Source organism: Hesperophylax consimilis, chromosome 17 (genome assembly GCF_061612785.1).
Source record: "Hesperophylax consimilis isolate HC1 chromosome 17, BYU_Hcon_1.0, whole genome shotgun sequence".
NCBI classification, from domain to species: Eukaryota; Metazoa; Arthropoda; class Insecta; order Trichoptera; family Limnephilidae; genus Hesperophylax; species Hesperophylax consimilis.
In genome coordinates this window covers 18,165,899-18,179,694 of record NC_142852.1, presented here as the reverse complement: position 1 = coordinate 18,179,694, position 13,796 = coordinate 18,165,899, and the positions used below count along the sequence as shown (strand labels likewise).

The 13,796-nt window shown below is 37.3% G+C and overlaps 1 protein-coding gene across 1 annotated transcript; it reads left to right on the top strand.

The window, feature by feature from the left end:
• Positions 1–1,831: 1,831 nt before the first annotated feature.
• Positions 1,832–10,686, top strand: LOC149416132 (uncharacterized). The gene is made up of 4 exons (XM_089641880.1): positions 1,832–1,897; positions 2,258–2,303; positions 5,964–6,140; positions 6,501–10,686. The coding sequence occupies exons 1-4, from the start codon at positions 1,832–1,834 to the stop codon at positions 10,547–10,549; spliced, it is 4,338 nt and encodes a 1,445-aa protein (XP_089498006.1). The 3' UTR covers positions 10,550–10,686.
• The last annotated feature ends 3,110 nt before the right edge of the window (positions 10,687–13,796 follow it).

Genomic DNA, 13,796 nt, shown 5'->3' with positions numbered 1-13,796 from the left:
TTCCGATATCGAAACATAAGACATGATTGAACTTATAATGATATTCAATTGTTCAGCAGTGTTATTTCTTGAATTACAATGAGTTTTTATTTATGTTTTATTATTAAATGTTATTTTCGGTTATGTTACGAGAATCATTATGAATTATTAATGTCTGCTTGTTTGTTATGTAACACACCTACGTGATTTTTGATTAGTTTTATTGTATTGAATCCTTACAACATCGCTTTTAACTTTGATTAAAATCTAATATTGGACAAGCACTTGGCCTACATATAGATTATATGTTGTAGTGTCACACGAAGTTATCCCTATGGCAGGAGAGGAGGTTAGATCAATTGGGAAGCTGCCGCGGAATATCATTTATTTGTAAGGGATCTCTTTACAGTTGACGCCATGTGACCACGGCAGCTCCCTAATTTATCTGGTGGGGTCATCATGCCCACACTTATAACACGTCTGTATGGGATTGTATGGCAAGCGATATGGTGATTTAGGCCATGCCTAAAAAACGCTTGATATCGTAGGATGACACCTATTGAAATGACACTTCATTTCATCTTAATTAAGTGGGGAGATGGAGAAACATACACGATAGAGGTTGATCAATTAGGTCCTTGGTTTGGGTCATTAAAATAATTTATGCGTACTTCCTAATCTTCAAATATAACCTACAACTCTGATCGAAAGAAAAGGAATTTTTATGAATCTTTTAACATCTACCCCGACATAAATAGTCGTCTCTTCTGGTAATGAAACTGAAAACGAATGCTATTTAAGCAGAACATCTGTTCTTCACAGTTGATGTTGGCTTCATTAGAACGGCTCGCTTCTTTAACTCGTGTTTTTATAAGTCGGCTCATTGGTGGAACAAGCTACTGGCATATGGTTTTCCTCCTTCATATAATCGGAGTCTCTTCGAGAATTTTATTAATAAACCCCCTCCTTCCCTAATCCTACAGGCTACGCCAGTTTGTTGTGCTTCTGGATTTTCTCACAAACTCTCTTGTTAAATAAAATTCCAGCTCGACACAAAACTTTAATGTAATAGATTGATAACGGACATTGTGACGTTTGGTAATAAGTTGGGTTTTCAAGCGATATATGTCATAAAGCTTACTCCATAGTCCGACAGATGTTGCTAGAGTGTAGAAATTGCCTGTGGGATATTTATATCTCATTTAATAGGCGGTTGAAATGATGAGAACCCTGACCTTGAGGTTCTCACCATATTTACTATAACCTCGCTCTCTACAATATAGACACAGCTAAACGCTATCTATGTGTAGTCTAATATGCTACTATCTAGCACTTGGTGAGCTTTTACACTAACATCAAGGAAATTACATCTTCCTTAACTTGCCTCACAACGCTACCCTACCAGGTGGCGACAAAGTGTCCCTGTCTTTACATTGCACAGAAAAGGGTGTTATTTTGATGTGTTACATATAAACGAAAATTTTATATGTATCTCCTTCTTTGTTACAATTCATCCAGTTCAAGAATTCAACATTCCTTGCCGTGCACTCCTAAATAATGCATTGATTTTTCTCAATCATAACTCTTTGTATTGTGAGTACTATACTCCACTGTGGACAATTGAATTTTTGTTAATTTAGGTTCGGTTAGGTAAGGGTCTTTTTCTCCAATATTTTATTTTGTCATTGTGCATCGTTCACAAAGCTAATATAGCATTATTTTTTTCTATTTCAGATGGTAAATTCAAGAAGCAGTTGCGCCATCCTCGCTGTGGTGCTGGTGGCATGTTTGATCCAAAACACCAGTGGCGTGTTGAACAAGAACCCCAATGACAAGAGCAGCAATAATGACGATGGACCACCAGGTCTTGTGGACATCAAGGGAACTGAAGATCTGGTTGCTGAAGCATCCGAAACAGGTGAATAGCCCGAAATTTGATGAAATTTGAAGTGTGTTTTTCGATACCGCTCATTGACCATACGTGTCAGATGTATCCGGTTTAAAGGACCACTTATTTGGTCCTTTGAGCCGGATTCGGATGGAATATTAATTGATCCTTATTGTGAGAATTGCAAATCAGAGTAGGTAACAAATTATTGTTTGTTTGATCCAAAACACGGAATACAATGAACATTGTCTATCTGGTCGCTGATACCTTATAAACATGTAAATACATTGATTGTATTCTTGGAAAGACTTCGCTTACGGTGTCGGAGAATTTCTTTAAAGTGTTTTTGTTAGTGTTTTTTGATGTTGTTTGTTTTCTTGTTCTTTTTAGTGTTTTCATCGTTACAGTGACATTTCGGCAGCGCTGCAGTTTCTCGGTAGGCGGAAGAGTTGACGGTTGCCATTATTTAAGATTGTCTATCCAAGTGTTGACACATGGAGAGATCTCTAAAAAACATTGTACATATTTATTTTACGTTTGTGATGCAAAAGTGAAAACGCTTTGACGTCATTCTCACTTTCACGGATTCGTTCTTTTCTGAATATGCATAAATATAAAACATACGACCTAGAATGAGAACTCTCGCTGTTTTGTATTCTCTTCTTTACTTGGTTTTCTGATATACGTTTCATCTGATTCCTCTGACAGTAGCCCAGTCGCGTAATTCCTTTTCCGTGTTCAATAAGTGGTAGTACTTCTCTTCAAAACCACTCGGGCAACGCAGTGCAATCTGTCGCCAAATCGCATTTCCTCAACTCGGTTTCTAGTCTGGTCAGAAATGTAATAAAAATAGGTTTAGAAAGAGAGAACACGAAGCTTTTGACCGGTCGGTGGCCGAGTTGACATCGCGTTTGGGCCCCACCCATGCGTAGTGTGTTCTATTCCTCGGCTGGCTAAGTCCTCCATCACAACTCAAGCAAAATTTTCTGCTTACTGTGGTGGTAGTAGGAGATTTTCAAATATTGTCAGGTTATTCGTAACCCGAGAATGTTTGTCTTTCTTTTTAAAAAATTATTACTATTTATTTATTATTTCTCTTTTCATTTATAGTTTACCATACTATACAAGAATATATAGTATAGAATCTACAGTATAATTGAAAAAAAAAATCTGTATAACAAAAAACCGTCGAACACTAAAATTTACCCGGTCTAGGCTTATCATATTTGTTAATAATTATTTTTTTACGCGGTGTCCGGAAATATTTAGTATCGATTTTTTGTAAAACCTTTTTTTGATTTGTACTTTCGTTTTTGAGTAAAACGAGTCAGAAGTTGGAATATTCACGGACAAACTTGATTAGAAATATCACAAGAGGGCTAATTTTATCTGTATGGTATTTAAAAGGTGTTGAAGCGTAGACCTAATATATGTATTTTTTTAATTGTAAAAAAACATGAATGTAGTAAGTCTAAAGTAATGGTGTTTGAAAAAGAGAGTACGAAAACAGTTTGCAATATAGTTGTTGCTGAGGAATACTTGGAGCAGGTGGATGAGTTTGTGTATTTAGGAAGTATGTTCTAGAGAGATGGGAAGGCTGACAGAGATATTGAAACAAGGGGAAATGCAGGTAACTCCATTCATGGAGGACTGAACGCAGTTGGCATTAACTAAACATTGTCCAAAGAAGCGAAGTTAGCAGTCCACAACGGAGTGCTGGTACCTACCCTGATGTATGGAAGTGAGGCGTGGAACGTGGAAGAAAGGATGAAAGTAGATTGGATGCTAATAAAATGAGATCCCTGAGGCGTATGTGTGTAAAAACTATGTTTGATCGTGTGAGGAATGTGGAGATCCGCAAATAATGCAAGGCTGATGTAAGCGTAATGATTAAGATTAAGAAATGGACGCTTAGATGGTTTGGGCATGTAGAGCGAATGAGCGAAGATAGGAGTGTAAGGAGGATATATGATGCAAATGAGAATGGTATGGGATGCCGAGGAAGACATGGCGCGATCAAGTGAATCAGATACTCGGGTCGGGCCATGTCAAGAGTCAGAATAATAGAAGAGTATATATGAATGTGAATGAGGCAAGGAGTGTGTGCCAAGATCGAGTTGTTTGGCGGTCCGTCCTCTCTGCCTACCCCTGCAGGGAAACGGCGTGATGTTTAGTTGGTTAGTTAGTTAGTAAAAAAATAGTTTTAAGAAAATCGTTGTTTTTTGTGTGTTGTAGATTCATCAGTTTTCCACTTGCACTACGAGCTTCCGGATACCGTGTATTAAAATATATGTGTTAAGGCGATGCCATACGTGGTAATGCAAAATGATGTGTTTTTGGTTTGAAAATTTAGTCGCCTAGAAATGTTTCAGATGCTTTAATTAAATACTGCGAGTAGAATACATCTTGGCCTTTAAAATGAGTATTTTTTAGATAAGTCTTTTTACAAGCCCAGAAAAAAATAATGTAAAGTCCTATGAAAACTGCTTTAAAGTTCAAAATATCCTACTTACGAACTCATTTTCGGTTGTGATTTTATTGTATAATGTGGCAAATTTATAATCATTTTATAAGTTATTTATAAAATGATCGGAAATTTTTTTAATATTTATGCCTGAACATCCACAAAATAAAATAAAAGGCACTTTTTGGCCATGTTTTTTTCTTGCATAAATCAAAACAGGCGGATGGTGTTAAGCGGGAATTTAAACCTTATTGCCATCTACGTAATGGTTTTTATTGATAGCGGCTCAATTTAAAATATTACATGACATAATGCATCGCCTCAATCTCAATAAATGTGTTTTTAGTTCTGTATAAAGTGGTAGCGATTAAAAAAACTTCTGTTATTTTTTCGTTTAAAATTTTAATATTTTTAAAAGCGTATGTCCGTTTTTAAAATCGTTATTTGAAAAAGTTTTTCATCTGCTTTCAAAAGATTTTGGGTTACGTTTAAAAACAGCAAATCTATTTTAAATTGTATGTGAAGTGGGATTATTTTGATGTGCAATTTTGTTGCTCATTGGGTGTTTTGTCATGTATTTTGATTCCACAATTTGATATTAACTCCTCGGGTATTTGAACATCAACACACGTCGAAAATTATTAAGCCTTCAATTAAAAGTGATTTTGCATAAGTACCCAATAAAAGCGTGCCTGCCATTAAATTTCTTCATGTCAATAAAATATTCATTTTTATGACACTGTTTGTTTCTAAACATAATTGTCTATGATACAATTTTAACATAATATTAGTTTGTCAATAATGTATGTAGTGTTAAAGTAACTACTAAAATTTTCCTCTGTGTCAACAAACAATTTATTTCAAGGATGAATTATTATTTATTTTTTGAAATCATGTCAATAATAACAAAAAATATTTGAAACAACGGGCACATATAGTTGGAAACACATATAGTTGCATACACAATAATCAATTTTGATGCACGTCATTTTGACGAACATTGGCTGTAGAGGGTTGAATAGTATTTTTTTAACATCAACTCCACACAGAAGGCCCTGAGGAAAATAATTTCTCTCAGAGGAAGGATGCTATGTGGAGTTTCTTTTGGAAGGAAGGAGTCAAGTTCTAGAAAGGAAAAAGGTACGAGCTATGGTTAGGAATTTTGGGTTCAGTGTGTCCAGGAATGATGTCCATCCCCCCATTGCGATGGGGTCGAGAATTTCCGGCAGGCAGACGCATCTACCACCAAAACATAGACAAACCTCAATCCATGAACCTGGGCACTCCTGCTATGTTACCAAACGGAGCGAACCTCTGGGGGTCACCTATGGCAGAGGTGTTGGTTATCCAATGATTACACCTACCCTCCTCTCAAATTGATTATATCAAATACTTGATAGCTCGCAACAGTCGCAACACTCGTACGCTCTGGTGGAATAAAAGGGTACTATTAAACACGGCTACGATATTAACTGCATTGACCGAACACCTAATACAAACAAATTAACAGAGTGACAAAATTCAAAGTGATCGAGTCAAAAAATACTTTTTTACGCTCAATTAAATATTACATAAGACTAATTTATGTATTTTAGGTGTGATGAAACTAAGTTTTTATATTTTCATTTCCAGCTGAAACCCAGAAACGCGAGATTCCTGTGAGTGGAGGAGGTGGTTTATCCAACTCCTATGGGGAACCCATCCCGGCTGATTCCTACGGGCCCCCCGGGGGCGGGGGCGGCGGACAGCCTCTGGGCCCCCCGCCCATACCCATCGCGGACTCCTACGGGGCTCCACCCAAAAACGACGGTCAGTACTCCGCAATATAGTTACCCCGACTTCGAGTAAGTAGATTTGTGCATTTGGGAAGAATATTCGTGTCATTCGGGAAGGTTGATAAGGATATTATTACAAATGCTTATGCCGGAAATTCTTTTCTAGGTTGACTGTACAAAATGTACGAAATTTTAAAATCATTTCAAGTGTACAATCTTCTAAAACACAGGGTCTTAATCTTATTTCGACCACCGCTCATTTTGAGATTCTGATAATAATTGTAATCAAACTGTTTTGTTCACCTGAACTTCGAAAATACAAGTATAATATATAATTAATTCTAATGTAGAAGACAACCTAACATAACCTAACCTATAACTTTTCTATTTCCAGGCCTTCCAATCCCAATTTACGGAGTTCCAAATGATAACTCCAACCACATTCAGTATCCTGGACCACCTCCAGACATTCCACCACCAATTGGCAATGGACATGATGGACCAGTCTTTGGGGGCATACCCCACCAACACTACGGACCTCCACAGGGCAACTTTGGACTTGGACCAAAGGCCAACATCTTCCACTCATCCTCACACCAATCCAGCGGAAGTATTGGACACCAGTCCAACTCGTACCATGGACCCCCACCACCAATTGCCTACGGGCCACCGAAAATTCAATACGGACCACCAAAGATCCAGTACGGACCACCAAAGCAAAACTACGGACCGCCAAAGTTATCATATGGACCGCCAAAGTTCGGATTTGGACCACCAAAATTCGGAGGACCTAAACCAAACTTCAATGGACCAAAACCTAACTTTGGAGGAAATAAGATTCAGTTTGGGGGAGGAATTAAGCAACAGTATGGACCACCAAAGATACAATACGGTCCACCGAAACAGCAATATGGACCACCACAAGAACTTAACAATGAGTATGGACCTCCCCCAAAGCCTCTATTCTTTCAGAAGTTGCATCCGGTTTATGGACCCCCTCTGGGAAACTTCAACGGACCCCCACAGCCCCTGAAGCCATCTTTCCATATTCCTGAAGATACGTACGGACCACCTGGAAAGCCTTTAGGCCCAGATGATCACTTCTCTCATCAAATTATTGGTTCAGACCAAAACTACGTTTCCAGTTTGGGCATCCATCATGGACCTCCAGAACCAGATGCGAATCCAAGACCAGCTCATCCTGGAATCCCTGCTCCTCCAACCCCTCCTCATATTTTGTACGATGGATGGACTCCGATTCCTGGCTTGGTTTCTAAGCGTCCAGGAGGTCACGGACAAGGATATGGAAATATTATTCAAGAAGGAAGTTTCATATCAACCCTACAGTCTCATGGCTCATTTGATTCTGGTTTGAGCGGAGGAATATCTGGTTCGTACGGACTTCCAAGCGGATCTTATGGAGTTCCGAATGGAGGACATTTGGGAGGTGGAGGAGGAGGAGGAATTGATTTATCTGGAGGCTCGTTCATCTCTGGTGGAGGAAGCCACAATTCAGGCTCGTTTGGATCAATTGGTGGAGCAAGCTTTGATCATTCTTCTGCATCGTTCGGATCAATTGGAGGAAGTTCAAGCCACTCTTCTTTCGGATCTATTGGAGGAGGAAGCTTGGACCACTCCTCAAGCTCATTTGGATCTATTGGAGGAGGTAGCTCAGATCACTCTTCGGGCTCATTCGGATCTCTTGGAGGAGGTAGCTTAGACCACTCTTCTAGCTCATTCGGATCTATTGGAGGAGGGAGCTTAGACCACTCTTCAAGCTCATTTGGATCTATTGGAGGAGGTAGCTTAGATCATTCTTCTGGTTCCTTTGGATCGATTGGTGGAGGAAGTTTAGATCATTCGACAGTTTCATTTGGTTCGAATGGAGGAGGTTCAGACCATTCTTCGGGTGCTTCGTTTGGATCCATAGGTGGAGGATCTGATCATTCGTCGGGAAGTCACTCTTCCGGTGGTCATTCTTCGGGTTCCTTCATAACAGGAGGTTATTCCAGCGTGTCTGGTAACGAGGGTCTTCAAGGCATTGATTTGAATTCCATTATTGGATCACAGAGCAGTGGATCAGGAGGAATCGGTCTTCAAGGATCAAAAACTGTATACGAAGCTCATTTTACTGAAGGAGGTAACGGTGGAGGTGGACACAGTACAGTATTGAATGCAGTGCCAAGTGGAAGCTATGGAGTACCATCATCAGGTGGTGATTCAGTTATCCAAAGCTTAGGATTTGATCTTGGATCTACCTCCTCTCAGAGTTCACAGTCATCCCATTCAGCTCAATCGTCGCATCACGACAGCTCTTCAAACTTCGGAGGAGTCATTTCACAAGGATACGGTGTGCCAGCATCCGCGCCAGTTGCTGAATCGTTTTCATTTAAAAACCCATTCCCCGGACCAAGAGTCTTAGGCGGATTTGGATTCTCTGCCAACAATAACAACAATCACATTGGATTGAATCCTCCGAGTGGAATATATGGAGTACCCCCTGGTGGTAAATACGGAGTCCCTCCCCCACCTCCTCCACACAACATCTTTAGAGGACCTCCCCAATCTCATCTCTCTATATCTTACGGCACTCCTTCAGGATCATACCATTCCGGAGGATCATTCCACGGAAATAATGGATTCAGAGGCGGGCCTCCTAAACACCCGATTGCCTTCAGAGAGCCTGTACCTCAAGGCTTGATTCAAAACATTGGACACAGTGTAGTCCAAAAGGATGCTTTAGGAATTGATGACCATGTTAATGTACCTCCGCAGTATTTACCTCCTCCAGTACCAGAGTTCCATTCCGCCAGAACGCAGACATTTGCAAACGCTTTTGTCAATGCTGGAGCTGATTCAAACACTATCCAAGCTGTTCTTAAACCCACTGGCTTGTACAGTTTACCTTCCATTAAAAGCCCAACGTCATTCCAGTCTGGATTTTCAGGACACAACTTAAATGATTTCTCATCAAGTGGATCTTTAGACAGTTATCACGCTCCTATTAACAGTGTTGGAGATTCGTATGGAGCTCCTAGCATCAAAACATCCATTACAACCACAGTTGATGGAAAAAAGCTAGAACAGAGCAGTTCAAACTCTATTTCAACGCAAAGGGAAGTAATCGGAACTGATGCCGTTAGTTTAGCACAAGCTATTTTAAAGAACTGCCCATACCACAAAGCATTATACGAGGCTGCTAAGAGCATTGAAAAGAACAACCCATCAGCTTTGGCTTCTAGCTACGCCGCAAGTCTCAGTGCCATTGATGCTAATGTTGCAGCATCTCAGATCTCGTCTTCAAGTACAAACTCTCTGAATGTAAAAGCACCTGGAAGCGATTCAGCTAACTTCCACTCTCCTGACTTATCAAGTGCGTCCCATACTTTGGTAGCATCAAACATTCATTCGGATGAATTGAACCAATTCCTGAAATCGCAAGAAAATTTGCAGAATTCCAATGTATTTGAATTGAACAAACATAATAGCCAAAGCAACCAAGTTGATCAACAATCGTTCCAACAATTTATGAACTCTGCTTGGCAGAACAGCCAGCAGCAAGAAAAGAGCTTCTTGGAGAATGCTAAAGTAATTGGAAACAGCTTCGAATCAAGTGGAATTCACAACGTCCCAGTGCAAGGAGAAAGAGGTTCTTACACTCTTCAAATCCAGTCAGCTGATGGATTAGGAGGACGACCAGGTCAATCGGGATCAATCCCTCATGATCAAGTTCTCTCAGAAGGTCTTTTGCAATCAATCCTTCAAGCAATTGAACAGCCTCAACAAACCCAAATAGTTGTCCCACAAGATCAGCCAACCATACAGCATTTCCAAGGTGGACTCCCAAATGGATTGATCGATCTTAACCAAGCTCCATCTGGTTTAACACTGCCAGAAGGATATGAACTTGTACCACAAGGAGAACAGTTCACTTCTCAGCAAGGACAAAATAGAGGAGACCAAAATGCTGAAGAAGAAGACGAAGAAACAGAACATTCAGTTAAAAATTCTGTATTTATCGTGGCTCCTCAAAAATTCGATAAAGGACATCAACAGATTTCAGATAAGTTCGTATTCTCTAACAAAGATGAAAAAGCGCCAGAGATAGTAACGCCCCTAAGCATCATCGACGATAATGAAATAGCTCTTTACTTCAACGGAAAAGACAACGACGTTAACTCAGACTATAACGATGTAGACCCAAGAAATGGCGCTAACAAAGACAATGAAGACGATGAATTAGTGTCAGATGATGAAGCCAACGAGACAGTTACAGAAATATCAGTGGAGTCATCAATCAGTGCGAGCGATGATGAAACTGAACATAAAAACGCCCAGCAATACGGAAACAATGATGCAACATCATCACACGGTAAATTTGGTGATAAAATCAGTAAAAAAATTGACGAGAACGTAGACGAAGAATCGGAGGAACAGTCATAAGATAATTAATAAGTATTAATTTATTTCATTCTTTATAGTTTTTGAATGAATGTTTAATTGAATGAAGAGTGACGAACGCAGTTGATATACTCCAATTCACGAGGAAACGACTTAAAGATGAAAACAGTCAAAAAAATTTCTGCAAAATAAACTGATTTAATTTTAAACAAATTATTGATAAGGAGTGCCTTATTTTAAAAGATATTTTGTTTCTATAAAGCATTAAAATAATTTTAAATAATACTATTCGTTAACTGTTGCAAAATCACTGTAATTTACGACATTGTGTCAAATTTTTTTCCACAAATGAAAAAAGAATATTGAAGTTTTTAGCCTTTTAAAAGTCGTTATTTCGTGGATACGAGTATAGATTTGATTTATGCAATGACTGAACAATTAAATTTTCTAAAGAATTTTGTACAGCATCTTCTACCTAACCTAAAGGACAATTTTGAACTGAAACTAGAAAAAAAATTAATTTTGGTTTATTAGAATTTTAAAACAACTGTCGAAAATCCCACTTAAATATCAGTTTGCTTAGTTGTATTGTTTGTAATAATTATTCCTTTCAATTCTGATTGGAAAAATGATTAAAATTCTAGCCTGACAAGCAATTTAATGCTTAGATCAAGTTAGTACAATCAAACCTCACTTAGTTTTTTTGTTCTAGTTTTGGCAATCAACGGTAATATAATATTTACTTTTAATGAGTAAGTATTTTTGTTATAAATTGATTGCCTATGCTGTAATTCGCTGTAGTTGTTATTTAAATGATTAAGTATTACTTATTAAATTATTGATATTTATAGTAAGTGTTACTCTTAAACTACAATAAAACCGTCACAAATTATTATGTTCTGATTAAAAAAATCAAGACAAATTGTTAATACACGGGACGGTGTTTTTTAATTTACTGCTTGGATGTTGAGAATTGACTGGAATGGGTATGCTAATTTATTATATTGTGTCAACAATGCAAAACGAATTATTCAAATTTGTGTCTGTCTGTCATACACAAAATTTATGATTTATTCAATGATCATTGTGTTAAAAACAAAAGTAAACGCGGATCAATCGAACGTGGTTAAAAGTCCAATAAGTTATTACAATCACTTTACGATTATGATTTAGATATTAACGATTGTCTATTCTGTTCTCACAATATATGAATACATGAAATTTTGAGTCAAATATCAATTTTTATTTTTATTTAGACTATTTTAAAACATTGTTAAAAATCAGCTTTAATAATTTTAATAATATGTATTTGAGTTAATTTTTTCAGCGTTCATAAAAAGTCTAATAAATCAACCTAATGTGTTGTATATTCCAATCGATGTTTCAATCTAATCGTATTAAATGATGCAAAATAATCGTAAAAGTTCTGGTACCATAATCGTAAACGCATGAGGTATCCCTTTTTTATCACCAGAAGACTAAACATTTTAGATTTGATAAAAAAATGTAAACAAATATGTTATTAGATTTGATGAACAAATGTAAGCAACGATGTTATTAGATTTGATGAACAAATCTAAACAAAGATGTTATTAGATTTCATGAACAAATGTAAGCAACGATGTTTTTAGATTTGATAAACAAATGAAAACAAAGATGTTATTAGATTTGATGAACAAATGCAAGCAAAAATGTTATTAGATTTGTGTGAAAGAATTTTAAATTAAATTTGTACATGTTAAAAAATAATTTAATTGCCATAATGTATTTATAAATGCTTACCTTGTATACCTAGAAAAAATAAATTACATAAGTAAGTTTTGTATCTATTATATTAAGTTTATTTTTTATTTGCTAGTTGAAAATGGGTAGAGATATTTATTGCTTTTTTAATTTTTTTTGTTGAAAAATGTATTACTTTTTTAAGCCACTTATGTGAAAAAAAATACATCAATAAATAAAATGAAGATATTTAAAAAAATGTACATTGTGTTATTTTTAATAACTAACTTATTAATCAACTCTCCGCTTTCCGCTGGGGTAGTCAGAGAGGACGGAGCGCTAAACAATTCAATCTTAGCACACACTCCTTGCCTCATTCACATTTATACATCGTCTCAAAAGTAACGTTGTGTTATTCTGACTGTTGAGATGGTCCGACCCAACTATTTGGTGTGATATATTTTCCTTACAGTCCTGTCTTCATTCATTCGCTCTACATGTCCAAACCATCTAAGCGTTCATTTGAAAGGTAATTCTAGTCGATTTTCAAGAAAAAAATATGAAAATAATTATAAATAAAATAATTGCCTATATAAAGTTTGTTTTTGATAGGCCATGATCCTGAGAGAAATATCATAATCTAGAGCAGTGGTTCCCAAAGTGGTCTATATAGACCCCCAGGGGTCGATATCGGCTTGCTGGGGGTCTATGTCAGCGAGAAAAAAATTTGGGGGTCCACGAGATTCAAATGGGGGTACATACGAGCGGACCCCCATTTACCTTAAGTCAACATTTAGGAGTTCCGTAAATGACACAATACACCTAACACAAATAACACAGTTTACGTAATACTAATAATTGACTGAGAAATTACTTATTTGATATTTGTATGGTTATATATCATAAAGTTGTTTATTGAGGTATATTAATAGAGTCTACGTTCCTTTTCTCGTCAGAATTAATATATTCAAGCAACACATTGCACATTGGAATCCGGGAATTTTCCAAGTTCCCCAACTTGTTTTTGAAAAACGTGCAGGGTAATAATGATGTGCAACATTTATATGTACTTCACACAGACTTCAAAACTAAGTTTGAGGACATTTTGACTGTGGAAATGGAAGGTTGAAGAATCGGATATCATATGACAAAAAGAACTTAAGGGGCAGTTCTGTAGGGCCAGCTACAGAAAGAAATTCCCGTTGCTTATCCTGCTCCATTTTCATTTGGTGTAATACCTCACAAGGGAGCCCCTGTCTGCACAATGCAAAACAGAGGAACTATATCGCCACCCGGTTGTAGGGCAGGCAAGGGAAGGGAATATTTTTACGAAAAAAAATCAATGATTATCACATGGGACGTTAATAGATTTAGGAAAATTCAATATTCGGCAGGCAGGGGGTCTACCGAAAAAAATATTTTTGGAAAGTGGTCTACGGGGCAAAAAAGTTTGGGAACATCTGATCTAGAGCTTCACAAAACCTACTATAATAGTCTGTGCTTGTATGCATCATAATAATATTATAACTAGATTAAAAACATAATCGTATTTAGCGACACCTGTTGA